Source organism: Rhinatrema bivittatum, chromosome 2, assembly GCF_901001135.1.
Source record: "Rhinatrema bivittatum chromosome 2, aRhiBiv1.1, whole genome shotgun sequence".
In the NCBI taxonomy this organism is placed as follows: Eukaryota; Metazoa; Chordata; class Amphibia; order Gymnophiona; family Rhinatrematidae; genus Rhinatrema; species Rhinatrema bivittatum.
Genome location: NC_042616.1, coordinates 195,806,650 through 195,826,371, shown reverse-complemented (window position 1 = coordinate 195,826,371; position 19,722 = coordinate 195,806,650). Strand labels below are relative to the sequence as shown.

The 19,722-nt window shown below is 45.4% G+C and overlaps 1 protein-coding gene across 5 annotated transcripts in view; it reads left to right on the top strand.

Moving 5' to 3' along the window:
* Positions 1–19,722, top strand: part of AGMO (alkylglycerol monooxygenase) — a 672,742-nt gene that overhangs the window by 271,156 nt on the left and 381,864 nt on the right. For all 5 annotated transcript variants that reach the window (XM_029589002.1, XM_029589005.1, XM_029589006.1 and 2 more), the window contains one exon: positions 11,918–12,013. In XM_029589002.1, coding sequence (XP_029444862.1) covers positions 11,918–12,013 — 96 coding nt within the window. The remainder of the gene's footprint in view (positions 1–11,917; positions 12,014–19,722) is intronic.

Here is a 19,722-nt window from a genome sequence, read left to right as displayed (position 1 = left end):
CCTCTCTCACCAAATCTTGCATTCCACTAAGAATTAAATCTAAAATAGCTCCCTCTCTTGTTGGTTCCTGAACCAATTGCTTCATGAAGCAGTCATTTATTACATCCAGGAACTTTATGTCTCTAGCAAGTCCTGATGTTACAGTCAATATTGGGGTAATTGAAATCTACAACATCAATCAATGGAGTCAAAAAGTTACCCAAGCTAGGATATACCAATTTATAAGTTCCCATTTGTTTGACAATTATTATTGCACTACCAAATTTGTTAGCTTCCCTGATTTCTCTTAGCATTTCATCATCTGTCTGACAATTATGTCCAGGTGGATGGTAGTATATGTTATTCGTGGACCCTTGGGCTGGTTAGGACTGAGGATGGGGAGCTGAAGAAGCCCACAGCAAGATCCTAACCAGGAGGCGGTATGGGGACTCGAAGCTGGCTGAGACCCTGGACTATGATGGAGCCCTATGCAGCCAAGGACTCGGTACCTTGTGGATGCACGGACGATGTGGGAACTTGAAGATAGAGGTGTCTTCACCCTGGAAACCAGTACTCCCCCGGGAGGAGCCCTTAGGAGCCCAGTCGCTGGGACTTAGGAGATTCACCCTGGAAGCCGAAGTCCCCCCGGGAGGAGCCCGTAGGAACTTGGCCGCTGGGACTTAGGCGACTCCAAGTGAAGACAGTCTGGACGCAGGCGCCTCCTGCAGGTCGTGGATTCCAGACGGCTGGCGCCTCCAGCAGGTCATGGTTTGTCTTCAAGGCCAAGCCGGGAGTCAGAGTCCGGGGAACGGTCCTCAGCCAGTCCAAGGTCGGTGTCCAGAGGGCGGTCCGCAGCCAGTCCAATGTCAGTGTCCAGAGAGCAATCCGCAGCCCGACCAAGGTCAGTGTCCAGAGAGCAATCCGCAGCCAGTCCAGGGGTCAGAGTCCAGAAGAATCAGTCCAGTTAGGAGACAGCGCAGAGGCGGGACGAAGAACAGCACCAAGGGAGCAGAGGGCAAAGAGGAGTCAGGAGACAAGCCGGGTCGGAACAAGACAATCCAGGAACGCAACAACGAACCAGGAACCTTGATTGCAAGGCAAAGATCTCTTCTGAGCTGCAGGGTAATATACCCTGCAGCGTCTGACGTCATCCACCGGCCATCTTTGAATTTTCCCGCGCTGGCCCCTTTAAGTATGTAGTTTCTGTGCGCGCGCCTAGGGGGAGGAGCCATCGTCGGGCTTCGGCGGTGTCTCCCTCGCGGTGGGGACGCCGCGGCAGGCAGCGCTGCAGGGCCGGAGGGCTGGCGAGCACATCGGCCGGACCGGGGCGGACCTATAGTAGGTGAAGGGACCGGGGCACGGCCCGGTCCCGTAACAGTATAGTCCTATCACTATACTCTTACCCAACATACATGGGATACCCATATAGATTCTACTGAGCATTTAGTCTCTTGTATGATCTTTATCCTGTTGGACTCTATAACCTCCCGGACATAAAGTGCCACACCCTCACCAAGTTGATCCTCCCTATCATTGCGATATAATTTGTACCCTGATATAGCACTGTCCCATTGGTTATCCTCCTTCCACCAAGTCTCTGTGATGCCAATTATGGCAATCTCATCATTTGCTGCTATACACTCCTCTCCCATCTTACTTCTTAGACTTCTGGCATTGGCATACAGACATTTCAAAGTGTGTTTTTTGTTTTATTAACAACCTGCTTTTCAGTTGTTAGGGATAATTTGGAAATCAATAGCTTCGGTGATTTTTTACATATAGGCACATGGACTACATTTGCTTTTATTGGAACCTCTCTGTTGGGATGCCCTAACTCTCCTGTTTCATTAGTATCCTTCAAGGATACATTTCTCCAAACCATGCACTGCTGAGTGACTGTCAGCTTTACCCCTTGTTCTAGTTTGAAAGCTGCTCTATCTCCTTATTCAAAGTTAGTGCTATCAACTTGGTTCCACTCTGGTTAAGGTGGAGCCCATCCTTTCGGAAAAGTCTCCTCCTTCCCCAAACGTTTCCCCAGTTCCTTACAAAACTGAATACCTCTTCCCTGCACCATCGTTTCAGCCACTCGTTGAAATTCTGGAGCTCTGCCTGCCTCTGGGGACCTGCATGTGGAACAGGAAGCATTTCAGAGAATGCCACCCTGGAAGTTCTGGATTTCAGCTTCCTACCTAAAATCCTAAATTTGGTTTCCAGAACCTCTCTCCCACATTTTCCTATGTCGTTGGTGCCCACATGTACCACGACAGCCAGCTCCTCCCCAGCTCTGTCTGTTAGGAACCGGAGAGTGGACCCTTGTTCTGAGGTAGAGTCTGCACTGCCGAGAAGGAAGAAAATCCTCGTTGGTCTCCACCGTCAGATGGCGAGGCCTGCTGAAGATGTTGAGAGGACGACTTTACCCTGGAAGCTCGTGATCCCCCCAGGAGGAGCCCGTAGGGACACGGCCGCTGGGACTTAGGCGACTCCCTGAAGAATGAAGATGGTCTGGATGCAGGCGCCTCCTGCAGGTCGTGGGTTCCAGATGGCTGGCGCCTCCAGCAGGTCATGAGAAGTCCGGGAGTATAGCAGAAGAGTAGTCCTAATCCAGTCCAAGGGTCGAAGTCCAGAGCAGGGTCGAAAGCCGGTCCAGAAGCTGGCGGGAGAATGGTCCGAAGCCGATCCAGGAGCTGAGAAGGAGAAGGGTCCAGAGCCAGTCCAAGTCGATACCAGAATACACCACCACCAGTCCGAAGTCAGGGGTCCAAGAGTCAATCCAACCGGGAGAAGCAGAAGCGGGACGAAGCACGGAACCAGGAACACCAAACACTGGAACAGAGCACAGACCTCAATACCAAGGCAAGGTCTGAGGAGCAGACCTTGCCTTTAAATACAAAATCCTGGAGGAAGTGCTACAGAAGGGAGCCACGACACTTCCTGTCGTGGCCCCTTTAAATCCAGTCTTCAGCCGCACGCATGGCCCTAGTGCAGCTGAGAAGGGGGCGGAGTCACAGCATGGATCAGAGTCCCGCGGGCGGCCAAGTAGCGGCCCAGGCCGCGCGGAGAACGCCGTCGGAGGCTCCCTGCACTTGCAGGAGCCTCTGCAGAGACCCGACGCCGAGGGTAAGTGTTAGGTCCCGGCCGCAGACCGCCGCGGCCGGCAGCCATGACAGTCAGCCCCAGTCACGGACTGCTGCGGCCGGCATTTATAACACTGTCTAAAATCCTATCTTGGTGATGCGTGAGGTCTGCCACCTTCGCACCAGGCAGGCAAGTTACCAGGCGGTCCTCATGTCCTCTAGCCACCCTGCTATCTACATTTCTAATAATTGAATCACCAACTATGATAGCCAGCCTAACCCTTCCCTCCTGGGCAGTAGCCCTGGGAGACTTGTCCTGAGTGCGATAGGACAATACATTACCTGGAGAGCAGGTCCTTGCTACAGGATCACTTCCTGCTACACCAGGGTGATGTTCTCCTACTGGGATATCTTTCTGATCCAAGGCAGCACTGGGGCTGCCAGACTGGATTTGGGACTTGGTTACTATGTCTCTGAAGGTCTCATCAATGTACCTCTTTGTCTGCCTTAGCTCCTCCAAGTCTGCTACTCTAGCCTCCAGAGATCGGACTCGTTCCCTGAGACCCAGGAGCTCTTTGCACCGAGTGCACACATATAATCTCTCACCAGTGGGTAAAAAATCATATATGTGACACTCAATGCAAAAAACTGGAAAGCCCCCTTCTTGCTGCTGGACTGCTGCCTTCATCTTAATTTTATTTAGTTCCTAGTTAAGTTTAGGATACTAAGGGAGTTGGAATGAGAGTACTTTAAATTTATAGGTACATTTACTAATTAATCAGCTAGTGTCCTACAAGGAGATGATTAAACTTTCAATAAGGGCTGGTACAATAGTATGATTCAAATACTAATATAATCAGATGGTGAATTGAATATTATGTGATTGGATCCGTTGGTTAACAAAACAGATTGTACTACTACACCAACACTCATCCGTATATTATGAATTATAGACACTCTCACTCCAATATCGACACAATTACACTTGTCATGGTATGACCATCTTACTAGGCATCATCGTATTAGCTTGCGCTTTAAGACTCAGCCTTACTCTTAATCATAGGTCATTAGATGGAAAGTCCAGCAATAATCCTTTTTTTAAAGTCTTTTTTGTATGTTATTAAAACTTCAAATCAAAAGATACTGAGCTTAGCTAATTCTGTGTCAATCCTCCGATTGATTCGTGATGGTCGATCATCTCCAAAATTTAACTGTGTAGTCCCGACAAAAACTGGTCACCCGACACGGGGCCATGTTTCGGACTGCTAGTCCTTTTTCAAGGGTGGTATTCATAGATATTTCAAAAATGGACCGCCATTTTTGACACAGAATTAGCTAAGCTAAGTATCTTATCATCTGAAGTTTTAATAGCATACAAAAAAGACTTAAAAAAAGGATTATTGCTGGACTTTCCATCTAATGACCTATGATTAAGAGTAAGACTGAGTCTTAAAGCGCAAGCTAATAAGATGATGCCTAGTATGATGGTCATACCATGACAAGTGTAATTGTGTCAATATTGGAGTGAGAGCCACAATAGTATGATTTACATAAGACCTTGATTGATTTTTAATGGGAAAGTGTCTCATGCCTAAAAATCAAGGGTTGAATGGGTGGGAAAGACAGACACTAGAATTAACTGTCTCTGGCTTGCTTATTACCTCAGACACACACAAACTCTAAAGAATATATCCCTCAATTTCACCTTTCACCAAACTTTTATAAGTCCAATGACACCTCCTAAGTTGTAGTTAAGAGCCCAATATTCAAAAGACACTAAGCCGCCTCACTTAGGCATTAGGTGCCTAGACTTTTGAATTCAGACATTTGCCTGCTCTGAGCACCTAAATTTAGGAATCCCAAATTGCCACCATGTTCCTTCTCCCGCTCCACCTGCTTTATCTTTGTTACGACCAGAACAAAGTTGGGAGACCAGTAGTGCAGGGACAAAGGGGCCAATGTATTAAGATTTTGTGCTGAATTTCAGTGCAGAGTTTCTTATCACCATGCAAAAAAAAAAAAAAAAATAACTTTGATGAGGTAAGCAAATGGTATGCTAATGAACTGAGAGTTAAAAATGTGTAAAAACAAAAATGTAGGTGAAAAACTGTTGAAATATGCACTCAGCTTTTTGCATAGGCTGAGCACATATTTTAACTAAGTTAGGGGGCAAATTGAATTACTCGGACTCACAATTATGCGTACAAACAAACACAAATCATGTTTTGTTTATAACAATATTTATGTGCACAAAATGCTACAAAATGCCACTGCCAGAGTCCTCACAAACACATGTAGAAATGATCATATTACTCCCATTCTAAAAGACCTCCATTGGCTCCCCATCCACTTCAGAATCCTTTTCAAGAGTTTAACCATAATACATAAGACCCTACACACTCAGAACATTCACTGGCTAAACGCATCACTCAATTTCCAAACCCCAAAAGAGCCACCAGATCCGCCAATAACAGAACCATACCAACACCATCTCCCAAACTAACACACTACAACTCCACAAGAGAACGAACCTTCTCACTTGCCGGCCCCACCATCTGGAACTCTGTGCCTCCAGATTTAAGACTAAAACCCAACACACACAACTTCAAAAAAAAAAAATTGAAGACCTGGCTATTCACAATGGCCTTTCCATAGCTCCTTCCTAATCAAACTATCAAGCACCCACACCTAGGCCTCATAATTTAAAATAACCTTGTACAAAGTTCTCTCTCATGTTAATTTTTCCCTTATGTTATGACACTATATATTCAAAATATAGCTCTGTTACTTGTCTCGCACCCTGTACCTTTAACTAATCTACCCTGAAATGTTGTACCTACACCTGTAACTGTACCTTCTCCTGTACCTTTTACTTATCTACCCTGAAATGTTAATTTGTTACAATGTAATTTCCCTATGTTTTCCTAGTCCGTTACCAAAATCTCGTTAAACTGTCTGTTTCACTGTAAACTGATGTGATGTGCAAACGAATGTTGGTATAGAAAAGATTTAAATAAATAAATAAATATAAATAAATACAATGTGATTCTGCTTGTTTTGTGCTCATAAATCAAGAGGCAAGAGAGGGAAGAATAGAGTCCAAGGAAGGGGAGACCCAACACACTGATAAAGAACAAACAGTGGGGCCAATATTTGTGTGAGAGGCAGCAGGAAATCATGATGCAGCAGCATTGGGTTAAAAAAAAGAAACAAGGATATTAAAGAAGGCAGAAAGAAGACAGGGAAGAAGCAGGGCGCTTGACAACCACACTTGGGGACTGATGCAATAAAAGTGCGCCGAAAGCGGGCGCTCAGTTTTGAGCACCTGCTTTCCTAAAACGCGCCCAGGCACCTCTCCTGGGGGCACCATGCAATATTTAAATTAGAGGTCGCACTGCCAAGGAGGCACTAGAGTTGATTGCATGTCCCTATGCCTCCTTGGCAGTGGGCACCTAGGAGAGGTCAGCTGTCAGCGGGTTGAGAAAAATGGATGCTGAATTTGTCGGTGTCCGTGTTCCTAGTCATGGGTTCGGAAAATGGACGCTCGTTAACTGAGCTTCCATTTCCCTAACCTGTCTATTTTTTAGTATTTTTTAAAATTTATTTAATTTTAATTTTTTAATTTTTTTTTTAATCTTTTAAACTTTTCATTCTTCTGACTTAATATCGCCACGATATTAAGTCGCAGGATGTGCAGAAAAGCAGTAATTAACACCTGGAGGAGAATCAAGATGGCGCTGTGAGGGGTAGACGTTGTGGCTCAAGCTCCGGATTTACCTCGTCTACTTGCCATTTCCTTTGGTAATGCCGCATACTAAGAGGAAAGGTTGGGTGAGGGAGGCAGCCTTGGCCCCCTTCCAACCTACCTTGATACAGACGAGTATAGAGGACTTCTGCTCCACTGTAGATTCTCCTGCTCCGGTTGTTGGATCCGTTGCAAGCAATGGTGTAGAGCAAATGCCGACGCTTCTGAATGAAACATCGCCCAGTCCTGGAGCTCTGGCAACTCCCTCCCCACCTATACATTCTGCGGCTGAGAGACCTGGTGTACTGCCTGGATGGAAGGTGTTTGCAGTAGTGGCCGCTATCGAGGTGGGTCACCCAGCTAGTTCAGCGCTTTGGGGTAAATTTTAAAATATATATGTGGGCGTACATGTGCGCGCCCTACCCAGCGCACACACATGTATGCCTGATTTTACAACATGCGCGCCCAAGTTATAAAATCGGGGGTCGGCGCACGCAAGGGGGGTGCACACTAGTGCGTCTTGTGCGCGCCGACGCCCGCGGCCTTCTCCTGTTCCCTTCCCTCTAAACTAACCTTCCCACCCCTTCCCCTAACCTATCCCATTCCTCAAATATCAAAAATAAAATAAAAAAATAAAATAATCATAATACTAAAAACATATTAATAATATTTCAGAAAAGCTGATGAATAAAAGATCAAATAATTAAAAACTCATATACAAGTTTTTTTTTTAAATGTCCCAAACACCACTAAAATATTTCAAAACAGGAGACATAACAAATAACACCTGAAAAATAAAACTAAAAAGGATTTTAAAAATTCATGCTCTCCATACTTGGGAACTTTGATTTCCAATCTTCCGAGATTGTTATGGAATAGTGGAAGAAGGATGCACAAACATTCTCCTCTGTTTCTTATATACATACACACATACGCTGCTTCTCAGACAAACCCACAGGCATCTCCAGCTTTTCTTTTGGTTGGGATCTACCAGCAGCATCAGGCCCTCATCTTTATTTCAGCATCCGGCAGGTTGGAATCCAAGAGAAAAAAACCCCCCAAAAACCACGCGCGCACACACACACACACACACACACGCCCTGTGGTATGAAACATCTGCGGGGCTTCCAGTCCCTGCATGCTGATCTCGTACATCGCGAGATCGGCATAAAGTGCTATTCTTGCACATTCCCAAAGATAACATATGCCAATCAGTAAAAGTTCCAAAATGATAATTTTTTTTTTACCTTTGCTGTCTGATCTTAGTTTTCTAAATGATTGGTCACAGGCTTTTTTTTCCCACCTTCCCTTTCTTTGTCTTTTGCCAATTCCTTTTATAGGGTCTCTCTGTTTTTCTGTTTCTTCTCTATCCACCTGTCTTCTTCTTTTCTTCCCTCAAATACACACTCAGGCTCTCATTTTCAAATGCTGTCTCTCTCTCTCTCACATACACACAGAGGCCCAGGCTCTCACACTCACATGCTGTCTCACACACACAGCTCTGACTCTCAGATGCTTTCTCTCATACATAAATACACAGTTTCTCTTTTACACGTCTCTCTCTTTTACACGTAATCTCTCAGACACACGTAATCTCTCATTCTCAAATGCTGACTCACACAAACACACAGGCTCTGACTCTCACTGTCTCACACAAACGCACAACTCTCAATCACACACAGAGAGGCTCTCTCATATGCTGGCTCTTTGACCATACAGGCTTTCACTTCCACACACAGTCTCTCAACTTAATCTCTCCTACACACAATCTCTCTACTCACTTTCATACAGACATACATACACACTCTACAGGGCCTCAGCCTGTCTTTCACTTCTTGGCCTCCTCTTTGCGTGTCACCATAGGATGGGCTCCGTAGCGGCCCTGTTCATCTCGGGCTGCTGCGAGGTGGGATCTGCACCGACCCTGCTACCAGGCCTCCATGAGGGAAGGGGCATTAGGAGAGAGGATAAAAGGAGGGGAGGGGTAGGTGTTGAGTTTACAGACTTTGCACGGCCTCCCCTCCACCAGAGGACCCCAATGAGCCTGGCTCTGAACTACCAGCACGTCTTTGGTCCCAGGCCTCCACCTGTCCTACAGCCTCTGCGCCACCAGAGGACCTGCATGAACTCTCGTCCCTGGCTGACCAAGCCCCTGTCTTCAGCCTGCAACACACCCAGACTCCTACCCTATTTAATCCTGCCCCTCCCATGCCTCAATGCTTCGGCATAACAGTTGGATTGGGGAACATTGTAGATTTCTCTGCTGTGCTGGTTCACTCCAGCATCACCCTTTCATCTCCTTTTCCCTGCAAGAGACAGGAGAGGAGGGGAGGGGAAATGGCAGGAATCAATGTGCTCTTAAGTAACATATATATATGTGATTGACCAGCACAGCCTGTTTCTCTTTGCATGCCAGGGGTTTTTACTGTATATTGTTCTGTGACTTGAACTTTCACAGAGTGAAGTGTATTGTGCTTTCAGGTCATTAACTTGACAAAATGTGAAATAGATTATGTTTACATAATAATATGATCCCAAATTTTTGAGAAAAAATACAACACTCTTTGGAGATCAACTACTTTCATCCTCTCTTGTTTGAAAGATTTTATTTAACTTCCAAAATCCAAATCAAGGTTGACTGAAATTCTGAGCATTTGGACATTTCTCCTACCCAAGAAGATGTCCACAAGTTGTATGAGGCTTCAGTGTAACTGTACCTAATGAGGTGAAGCCTTGTAAGACTTCTGGCATCTTTTCATGTCTGTTGATTCTAGCTTTTTCCAAGTAATGATGTTTTCTTAAGTGGATACAAATTTTGTCATGCAAATGCTTTTCTTCATGATGTGATGCATGTGGCTGCAAATTTAGACAATAATACTGCCTTATGTGTTCCTTTCTAACACTTCTGCTCCTCATGCTTTTACTGAGTAATGCTGCTCGGCGTGCATAAGCAAGAAATCTACTTTAGAAAATCCTTTGCATCTGCTCCTCCAAGTTCAGCTTCCCTTCATTTTCAGGTACCTACAGCTACATGCTAGCTTATGCTAGAGTATATAATTTGAACACTGCAATTGTAGAGAGGAAGAATTTTATGATCACATGCTTGATGATATTTAATGAGTAAATGCTACAATTTTGACTTATGAAGGGTTGTCCTTATTGGTGAATAATGGCTCATCAGTCCCAATACGTGTAAAATGTACACTATATGTCTACCATGTGTATTTAATAAAGTATGGAAGCAGCTTGGTAGTGATATGAGAGAAAAAGAGTGCAAGGAAAGTAAAATGTTTGATGTAAGGATTCTGTGCAATAAAATGATACAGGGAATCAAGATGGAGGCATGAGTATGCCACAAACATTTGCTGACCTGCATGATGAGTGGTTATTTCCTCGTTTCTCCAATTGACATGCCTTCAAAATGGATGGGGAATATAAGGCTTTTCCCTGTCAAGCCCCTGCTCCTCCCTGGTCAGCTTTCCATCATCAAGTTCATGATGCCTACTGCTGGAGGGGCTATGGAAGCCCCATAGGTGATCCCGGTAGAAGAGAGCCGTGTTCATCGGGGGAAGAGGCGTCGCCTAGCCTCTTTGTTGGACGACTACCGCCGGCATGCTGGAGTTACCCCCTAGTGGCGGCTGCCGCACTAGATAATGATGTCATCATGAAGGGGCCCATATCAGAGGGAGCTGCCATCCAGGAAGGCTCCGTAGCTTCGACATTTTCAACATGCGAGAACTTGTTTTTTGTGGGTCAACTATGGGAAATGCATTCACTGGGTACAGCAAATGTGTCCCCTCCTATTTTTGCAGGAGTTACCCTGAATTCTATGGATCCAGGGGCTTCCCAGCCCTTTTTCCTGCCATCTAAACTGGTTGATAGTCACACTTGAGGCCTTATGGGATCTGATGGCCAACTTCATTGCTTCATTTACAGCCTGTTCAGTTATGATAAATGATAGCTCTACCAGACTGGAGTCTTTATTTCAAAATACTTCAGACAATTTCAAGCGCAGAATGATAAGATCACCGTACTGGAAGATGAAATTAAGTAGTTAAAATAAATTAATGTTGTGATTATTAAAGAACATGAAAGTTTGTCTAGAAGAGTGGAATATATAGAAAATAATTTGAGACATTTAAATCTACGGTTCTCACATTTTCCCCAGATAGTGGGTGAAGTACCTCGAGTGACTTTAATGAAATTTCTGCTTGAAATTTTACATGTTCCTTAGATTAAATTCCTCCATTTAATAAATTATATGTTTTGCCTTTTTGTATCACCAACAGCAGAAAGGAATTGTCCATTCTTCTTTGGATTTTGAGAACCTGACAGTGATGTTAGCGTCATCCACTCAGGAAATTCTTAGTTTTCTTTATATATGAATATGATCTTAGCTTCATAATGAGATGTGATTTTCAAAACTTGAATGCCTCCCTTTCTTGGTGAGGTAATTAGGATCTTTCCGGACATGGCGAGGATTACCCGAGAAAGAAAAAAAGGTGCTCTGGCTTTATGCCAGGAAGTCAAGGCTCCTGGAGCCTCCTTCTTATTGAAATATCCCTGCAAATATGTAATTAAACTTAAGGCTGATTGCTTTATTTTCTTTGTGCCAGATCAATTTTGTATATTTTTAGATTCTAGACAATTATTTGGCTCTCAGTGAACTAGTGGGATCAAGTTGGACCATATATATATATGTATTGCAGCAGGGTTTCATACTAATTGCCGTTTCTGATGTAATACTTCTTTATGTTCTCTTAATTGATCTCCCCCCTTTTCTTTTTTGTGGGCTGTATGGAGATTGAGTTTATGAGATAAGATGTTTCTTTGTATTTCTTTATTTTCCTTTTGAAAAATCATTTGTTTCTGTGCAAAGTGGATTCTTGGTAATTTGCTAAAAAACAAATAAATATAAATTTAAAAAAATAAATAAAATGATGCTATTAGCTTTGTGATACAACACGTCCTTAGTGCCTGGAAAAAAAAGACATATTATTAAAGTTAAGACAGTTGAGAGTATTAATATTCTATTGTGCAAAACTTAAATACCAAAGCACAGGATGAGATGCATATGAATGAAAATACATATGCCTTTTTTTTTGTTATGTCTTACTAGATTTTCTACTGGCCCCTGGCTCTGTTTTTACCACCATCGGTGTATGCTGTTCATCTTCAGTTCAACCTTCTTTACCAATTTTGGATACACACAGAGGTAAATCAGAATTTAAGTTTCATCTTTAAAGTTAGCTACAGGCAGTGCCCTGGCAATCCACTAGCAACTGATTTGTTTTGTGTAAGAAAATTATTTGTCCAACTCCTTTAAGGAAAAACATTCTGTTCAATTTTTTTTCTTTTTTGCTGAATATATATGCTGAAGCAATGAGATCACTTGGTCCCAACTAGATAACATAACCCAAAAATATCTGACTATTCTGTTATATTTCTCTATCTTGTACTTTATTAAACCATACTGGCAAAATTATGATGGGCTAAATGGGATTTCTGAGATGAAAAACAAAATTACATTGTGCAATGTGTAGTAGGCACAGTTTTGGATTATCACAGGCCAATTATGACTCAATTCAAAAGTTAAGATTGTGCAGTGCAATATCATTGCACCCAGTATTTCCAACTTGAATTAAAAGTGAGATTTTGAATTGGGACGTGGATTTGTTCGCCATGGAAACAAACATGCCCCCTTACTTATTTGGCTAAATACTTATCTGGCTAAATTTTAACTGGATAAGCAAGAGGAATATTTAAAACTAGCCATTTAGACGTATAACTTGTGAGTTATCCTTCTAAATGGCTTTTAATTTGAACCTCCTAGAGTTCTGTAAAATAATTCCTATAGCAGATACAGCAGTTTTGAATGCTTTGACGTGTGCTTCCATGTTATCATCAATTGGTATCTGAATAGGGAATGTGGACCATTAAGGGATTTCCCTAGTATGTATTCTGCAATAACTTTCACCTCATTAAACCTAATAAGAGTGTCTGCCATCTTAAAGAAACATCATCTAGATTCTTAATCAAAGGAACCAGAGATAGGTCTTGTCAGATTAATCAATTTCTTTGACTGGGTGATCATGGATTTAAATCAGAAGAGAACACTAGAAATAGTATACGTGGATTTCAGCAAGGCCTCTGATAGTTTTGCACAAGTGACTATTAAACAAACTGAGCAATGGGCCCCAACGTGACTAGGTTAGTAATGTGCTGAATGTGAGATAACAAGGGGTAGTGGTAAATGGAGTCCACTCTAAGGAAGGGGGGGGGGGGGGGGGGGGGAACCAATGGTGTGCTGTAGGGTTCGGTCTTTGATTTTCAACATTTTCATCAGCAATATTGGGAAAGGTTTGCCTTTTTGTGTATGATTCAAAAATCTGAATATGGTAGACGCCATGGAACATGTTGTTGTGCCGGAGTTGGACTCTTCGATCAAGGTGGAGTTGACGCTACCCGCAGGGCAAGCCCTACAGGTCCCCACCATCGGTAGGCGGAGCTGGCTGATTGACGGAGGTCGGCTGGAGCTTCGCCAATACCAACCCTCGTTCCCCGCAGGTTGAGCCCTTGGGTACCGGGGCCGGCTGGTCTTAGGTGGGCCTCCGTCCGAGGTCTTCCCGGAGGCGATGAGTGAATCAGCCAGGGGCCAGCAGTGGTGACTGAGAATGGAGAACAAGTCCAGACGAGGCTGAGTCCAAGAGACCCGGGCACCAAAGAAAACTCAGCAGACAGGGGGTGCCCAAGTAAGAACAGGCTGGAGCCTGAAAGGCCAAGTCAAGAGTAGATTCAATAGAGGCATGGTTGAGCAAACTGGGGTCAGGGCAGGCGGCAGGCAAGGAGATGTGACAAACGAACACAGGTCAAACCGGAGTCAAGCAGAGGATGGTCAGGCAAGGCAAAGGTCAGTCCAGGAGTCAAAGCAGAGGTCAAGCTAGGTCTCATTCAGAAGCGTAGTCAGACGAAGCAGGGGTCAAGCCAGGTAACAATCAGAAGTGTAGACAAACAAGGAAGACATGGGACTCTGGAGCAGGAACAGGTACTGGAACAAGGCAGGACCAAGAATCAGGAATACAGACAAAGTAGGAACAAACCTGGAACCAGAATGCAGGAGCAAGCAACTAAGCACACGACTAGCATGGAGACCTGTTGCCAAGGCAGGGAAACACTGGCTGGGCCCGGTCTTAAATACCGGGACCCAGTGACGTCATCACCCGGGGCCACGGGGTGGTTTCTTGCTGCGGCCCCTTTAAAGGTAGCCTGGTTGCGCACACGCGTGCCTAGGGAGAGGCACAGCGCAAGACGGCGGCATCTCCCCGCGGAGCTGGAACATCCACAGAGGAGCTGGGAGCAATGGGAGCAGCCCGAGCACGGAGGTGGCTACCCACACCCACAAGAGAGGTGGAACCAGACACTGGAGCAGGCAAACGGGGGATAACGTGTTGCATGTGCCGTGGCCGGCACATGCAACACGTATGGAAAGCACAAGGAGGGATCTGGTGAAGTTTGAGGAATATTCTAGAGTTTGGCAGCTAACATTTAATGCTAAAAAATAAAGGGTTATTGTAGACATTTGGGCTGCAAAACCCAAGGGAATGGTACAGTATAAGGGGTGAAATTCTTCTGTACACAAAACAAGAGTGGGATCTGGGGGCTATCATAATTGATGAGCTTAAGGTGGCTAAAAAGGTAGGCAAGGTGATGACCACCTTAAGCCAGAAAGATGTTTGGGTGCATAGGGAGAGGAATAGCCAGCAGGAAAAATGAGTTTCTAGTTTATTAGTTTTTTATATAGCTATAAAATGATAAATAATTAAGAACTAGTACAATACTAAAATCATAAAAACATAAAAACAACTACAATATAAATTACAAACATTCGGGCCGATACAGTACAGTGTGATACAGTGGAGCGCACTGTTAGCCCGGGTTTGGCCTCACGTTTTCGACGTGCTAGCTTTACCCCTTATACAGTAAGGGGTAATAGCGCGTCGAAAACGCGCGGCCAACCCCCCAAAAACTAATAGCGCCCACAACATGCAAATGCATGTTGATGGCCCTATTAGTTATTCCCGCGCGATTCAGAAAGCAAAAAATTAAAAAATTAACGCCTGCCCAAAGGCTGGCGTTAATTTCTGCTGGCGCCGGGGAGAGAAAAAACTGCTTTTCTGTACACCCTCCGATTTAATATCATAGCGATATTAAATAGGAGGCCCCAAAATTTAAAAAAAATTTAAAATTAAAAAAAAAATTTAAAATCGGCCGGTGGCCCGCGGGTCGGAAGACGGACGCTCAATTATGCCGGCGTCTGTTTTCTGAACCCTGGCTGTCAGCGGGTTTGAGAACCGACGCTGGCAAAATTGAGCATTGGCTGTCAAACCTGCTGACAGCTGCCGCTCCTGTCAAAAAAGAGGCATTAGGGACGCGCTAGTGTCCCTAGCGCCTCTTTTTCCCGCGGGCCCTCATTTGCATACTAAATCACGCGCACAGGAGAGTGGCCTGTGCGCGCGTCGGGAGAGCAGGCGCTCGCCTCGGAGCGTCGGCTCTCCCGCGGGTTTTACTGTATCGGTCTGATTAAAAGAAAGGCGAGCAATAAAGTTAAAAGTTTCTTAATCTAAACTGTAAAATAAAAATCATTTTTAGTTAGTATCTGCATATGCACAGCCAAAGAGCCATGTCTTAAGCTCGGTCTTAAATTTCTTTGTGTCTGCTTGTCGTCTTATCTGGGCTGTTAATGTATTCCAGAGTTTAGGGCTGGCTATTGATACTGCTCAGTCTCTCACCTGACTAAGTTATGCTGACTTTAATGATGGAATTGTTAGTAGGCTCTTATTTGCCGACCTAAGGTTTCTTTGAGGAATATGTAAGCGGACGGCTGTGTTTAGCCATTCGGTTTGTTCACCATATATAATGTTATGTAAAATGCAGGCAGTTTTATATTGTGTGCGATATTTGATTGGTAACCAATGCAATGAGATTAAAACTGGTGTGATGTGGTTGCATTTTTTACTCCCAGTCAAAACTCTAGCGGCAGCGTTCTGTAAAACCTGAAGGGGACGGGTTGTGGATTGAGGGAGTCCTAGAAACAAGGAATTACAATATTAATAGGAGGTAATGATGCTTCTGTTTAAGTTTCTAGTGAGACCTTATTTGGAGAACTGTGAACAGTTCTGGAGGCTGCACCTTCAAAAGGATATAAACTGAACAGAGTAGGTCCAGAGAGTAGCTACTAAAATGATCAATGGTTTTCATCATGAAGCATTTGGAGACAGTCTTAAAGATCTAAACATGTATACCCGGGAGGAAAGGAGGGAAATGGAGATATGATAGAGACAGTTAAATATCTCCAAGGAATAAATGTGAACTTTGTAACATCATACCAGGCCAAGACTCCAGGTTCAACAGCTCACTGAGAGGCTTCACCATACTGGATAGATTTGGTTCATAATAGGGATGTGAATCGTTTTTGAACGATTAAAATTATCGTTAGATAATTTTAAAATCGTCCTAAATTGTTAGAGTGCACGATACAATACAAATGCCCCCGATTTATCGTCGGGGGCATTTGTATTGTATCGTTAAATAGGGCACGGGAATTATTTGGGGGAGGGCGGGAAAATTGGAACACTAAAACAACCCCTAAACCCACCCCGACCCTTTAAAACCAATTCCTTACCTTCCCCCACCCTCCCGAACCCCCCCAAAATGTTAAGTTACCTGGTGGTCCAGTGGGGGGGGGGTCCCGGCGCGATCTCCGGCTCTCGGGCCATCGGTGCCATTTTGGCTGCCACTAATTAAAATGGCGCCGATGGCCCGATAAAAAAAACAAACCACCTGACCCTTTAAATCGACCCCCCTTAGCCTCCCCCACCCTCCCGACCTGACCCATCGCTAATTTTTTTTTTAGGGAGGCCCACGCTGCTAAAAAAAACAAACCCACCCGACCCTTTAAATCGACCCCCCCTTCCCGACCCCCCCCAAAACCTTTTAAAGTTACCTGGTGGTCCAGGGGGGCCTCGTGGGGCCTCGGGGAGAGATCTCGGGGAGAGGAGAGATCCAGGGGGGCCTCAGGGAAAGATTTCCCGTTCCCAGGTATCAGCTGTTCTAAAAAAAAGATGGCGCTGGCCATCCAGTGCTCCTACCATGGGACAGGGGCCGGCCAATGGCACGGATACCCTGTCACATGGTAAGGGCAAAGGGGCATCACAGCTGCTCTTCAGTTGACAGGCATGAGGCAGCTACTGCAACCCTCAGTCCCTTAAACCTCTCAAGTACTTTTCTGGGCCCCTTTTTTTGTATATATAGTTTACACCCTAGTTTTTCCCCTTTTTTATGTTTATAAATAATGTTAAAACTTTTAGTTAATTTATAATTTATTTTCTGTGCATGTGTCATTTTCTTATGCATACTAATGTCCATGTCCACCCACTTCAGAATTTTAAAAACAGCATGACTTCCAGCAGAGAAGAGGATCATTTAGATGTGCAGGTGACTCTGGTGATGTATGTCTTGCAATTACTCAGCACTCAGGCAATGTGCCGCCTCCTCCTCTTCCTCAAGATGATCATCTATTCCCTCTGGAGGAGGCAGACCTTTGGTTGTGAGGCATGCAACAGGCTAGAAAGATCTCACAGATATCTCCCAGATTTGACCAGGTAGCGGAAATGTGTTTTGAGTAGGCAAAAGGTTCTCTCGATGACTGTCCTGGTCTACCGGTGGGCCCTTTGGTAATGCACATTTGTTGTAGTCTGTGGGTATGCCATTGGTATCATGAGCCATGTTTTAAGTGGATATCCTTTATCTCTTGTATGGGGCAGAGAAGAGCTGAGTGAGATATCCTATGGTGGTAGGCAACAATGATGTTTCCAGATAGAGGCTGGAGCTGGCCTCTGGGCCTAAGTGATAAGTGCATCTAGATATCAGATAGAGAAAAGGGCAGAGGATAGTAGCTGTATGGTTGAAGTGAGATCAGCATATCTACCTAGAAGCCACCCTCCAATGATAAAACTTTCCTGGAAGCTGTCATGAATTCCTGACTGTGGAAGGATGTAGGAATCATGACAGGATACTTGAAACCTGGGCATGACATCCATGATGATCTCTTGGGCATCACAGACCATCTGCATATTGAGTGTGTGGAAGCCTTTGCGGTTGCTTTAGGTGGCCTCGTCAGCTGCTGGTGCTCTTATAGCAGGGGTCGGGAACCCATGGCTCGCGAGCCAGATATGGCTCTTTTGAGGGCTGCATCTGGCTCGCCGACAAGTGTTGCCACACTTTCCCGCTGACCCAGCTGCTCCCCGGTCCTCCTCCGCCCGGGCTTAAAATGCTGTCAGCCCGGGCAGAACGCGGCAGGACAGTTGGAGTCAGTGGCACCGGCATGCTCTCTTCTTCCCGCCCCCCCCCCCCCCGCGGCCCGGAAGAGGAAGTGGTGAGCATCGGGTGCCTGCGCGGGAAGAAGAGACCACGCTAGTGTGGTCTCTTCTGCCCGCCCCCCCCCCCCCAGCGCGGCCCGGAAGAGGAAGTGGAGAGCATCGGGTGCGTGCGCGGGATGAAGAGACCACGCTAGTGTGGTCAGCGTCGGTCCGAAGAAAAGAAGAGAGGCGCGGCTCGGAGGAAAATGAAGAGCTTCAACTGCGGCCGATGGGACTCCGCCTCCGCGAGGGCTGAAAAAGAAGGAGGTTAGCGTTGGGAGGAGGCTGCTGCTGCTGCGAGTTCCCGGGGTGGGGGAGAGAGAGAGTGAATGGGAGGAGGCTGTGGGAGGAGGCTGCTGCTGCCGCGAGTTCCCGGGGTGGGGGAGAGAGAGAGTGAATGGGAGGAGGCTGCTGCTGCCGCGAGTTCCCGGGGTGGGGGAGAGAGAGAGTGAATGGGAGGAGGCTGCTGCTGCCGCGAGTTCCCGGGGTGGGGGTGTGGGAGAGAGAGAGTGAATGGGAGGAGGTTGCTGCTGCCGCGAGTTCCCGGGGTGGGGGTGGGGGAGAGAGAGAGTGAATGGGAGGAGGCTGCTGCTGCCGCGAGTTCCCGGGGTGGGGGAGAGAGAGAGTGAATGAGCGAGCAAGCATGTGTGTTTGAGATCCTGTGAGTGTGAGTGAGAGATTGCATGTATGTGAATGATTGAGAGCCTGTATATGTGAAAGAGAGTATGTCTGTGATTGAGAGCCTGCCTGTGAGAGTGAGAGCATGAATGTAAGTTTACGATTGGGAACCTATATGTGTAAGTTTGTGATTGAAAACCTGTTTGTGTGAAAGAGTATGTGTGTATGATTGAGATCCTTTGTGTGTGAGAGTGATCATGTGTATGTATGATTAAGAGCCTGTGTGTATAAGTAAGAGAGAGATCATGTGTGTCTGTGTGTGATTGAGAGCTGGTTTAGGTGATGGAGCATGTGAGTATGTGATTGAGAACCTGTGTTTAAATGAGAGAGAGAGACCATGTGTGTCTGTGTGTGATTGAGAACTGATTTAGGTGAGGGAGCATGTGAGTATGTGATTGAGAGCCTGTGTTTAAATGAGAGAGAGAGACCATGTGTGTCTGTGTGTGATTGAGAGCTGATTTAGGTGAGGGAGCATGTGAGTATGTGATTGAGAGCCTGTGTTTAAATGAGAGAGAGAGACCATGTGTGTCTGTGTGTGATTGAGAGCTGATTTAGGTGAGGGAGCATGTGAGTATGTGATTGAGAGCCTGTGTTTAAATGAGAGAGAGAGACTATGTGTGTCTGTGTGTGATTGAGAGCTGATTTAGGTGAGGGAGCATGTGAGTATGTGATTGAGAGCCTGTGTTTAAATGAGAGAGAGAGACCATGTGTGTCTGTGTGTGATTGAGAGCTGATTTAGGTGAGGGAGCATGTGAGTATGTGATTGAGAGCCTGTGTGTAAATGAGAGCAAGAGAGGACATGTTTGTAAGCATGTGAATGAGAGTCTGT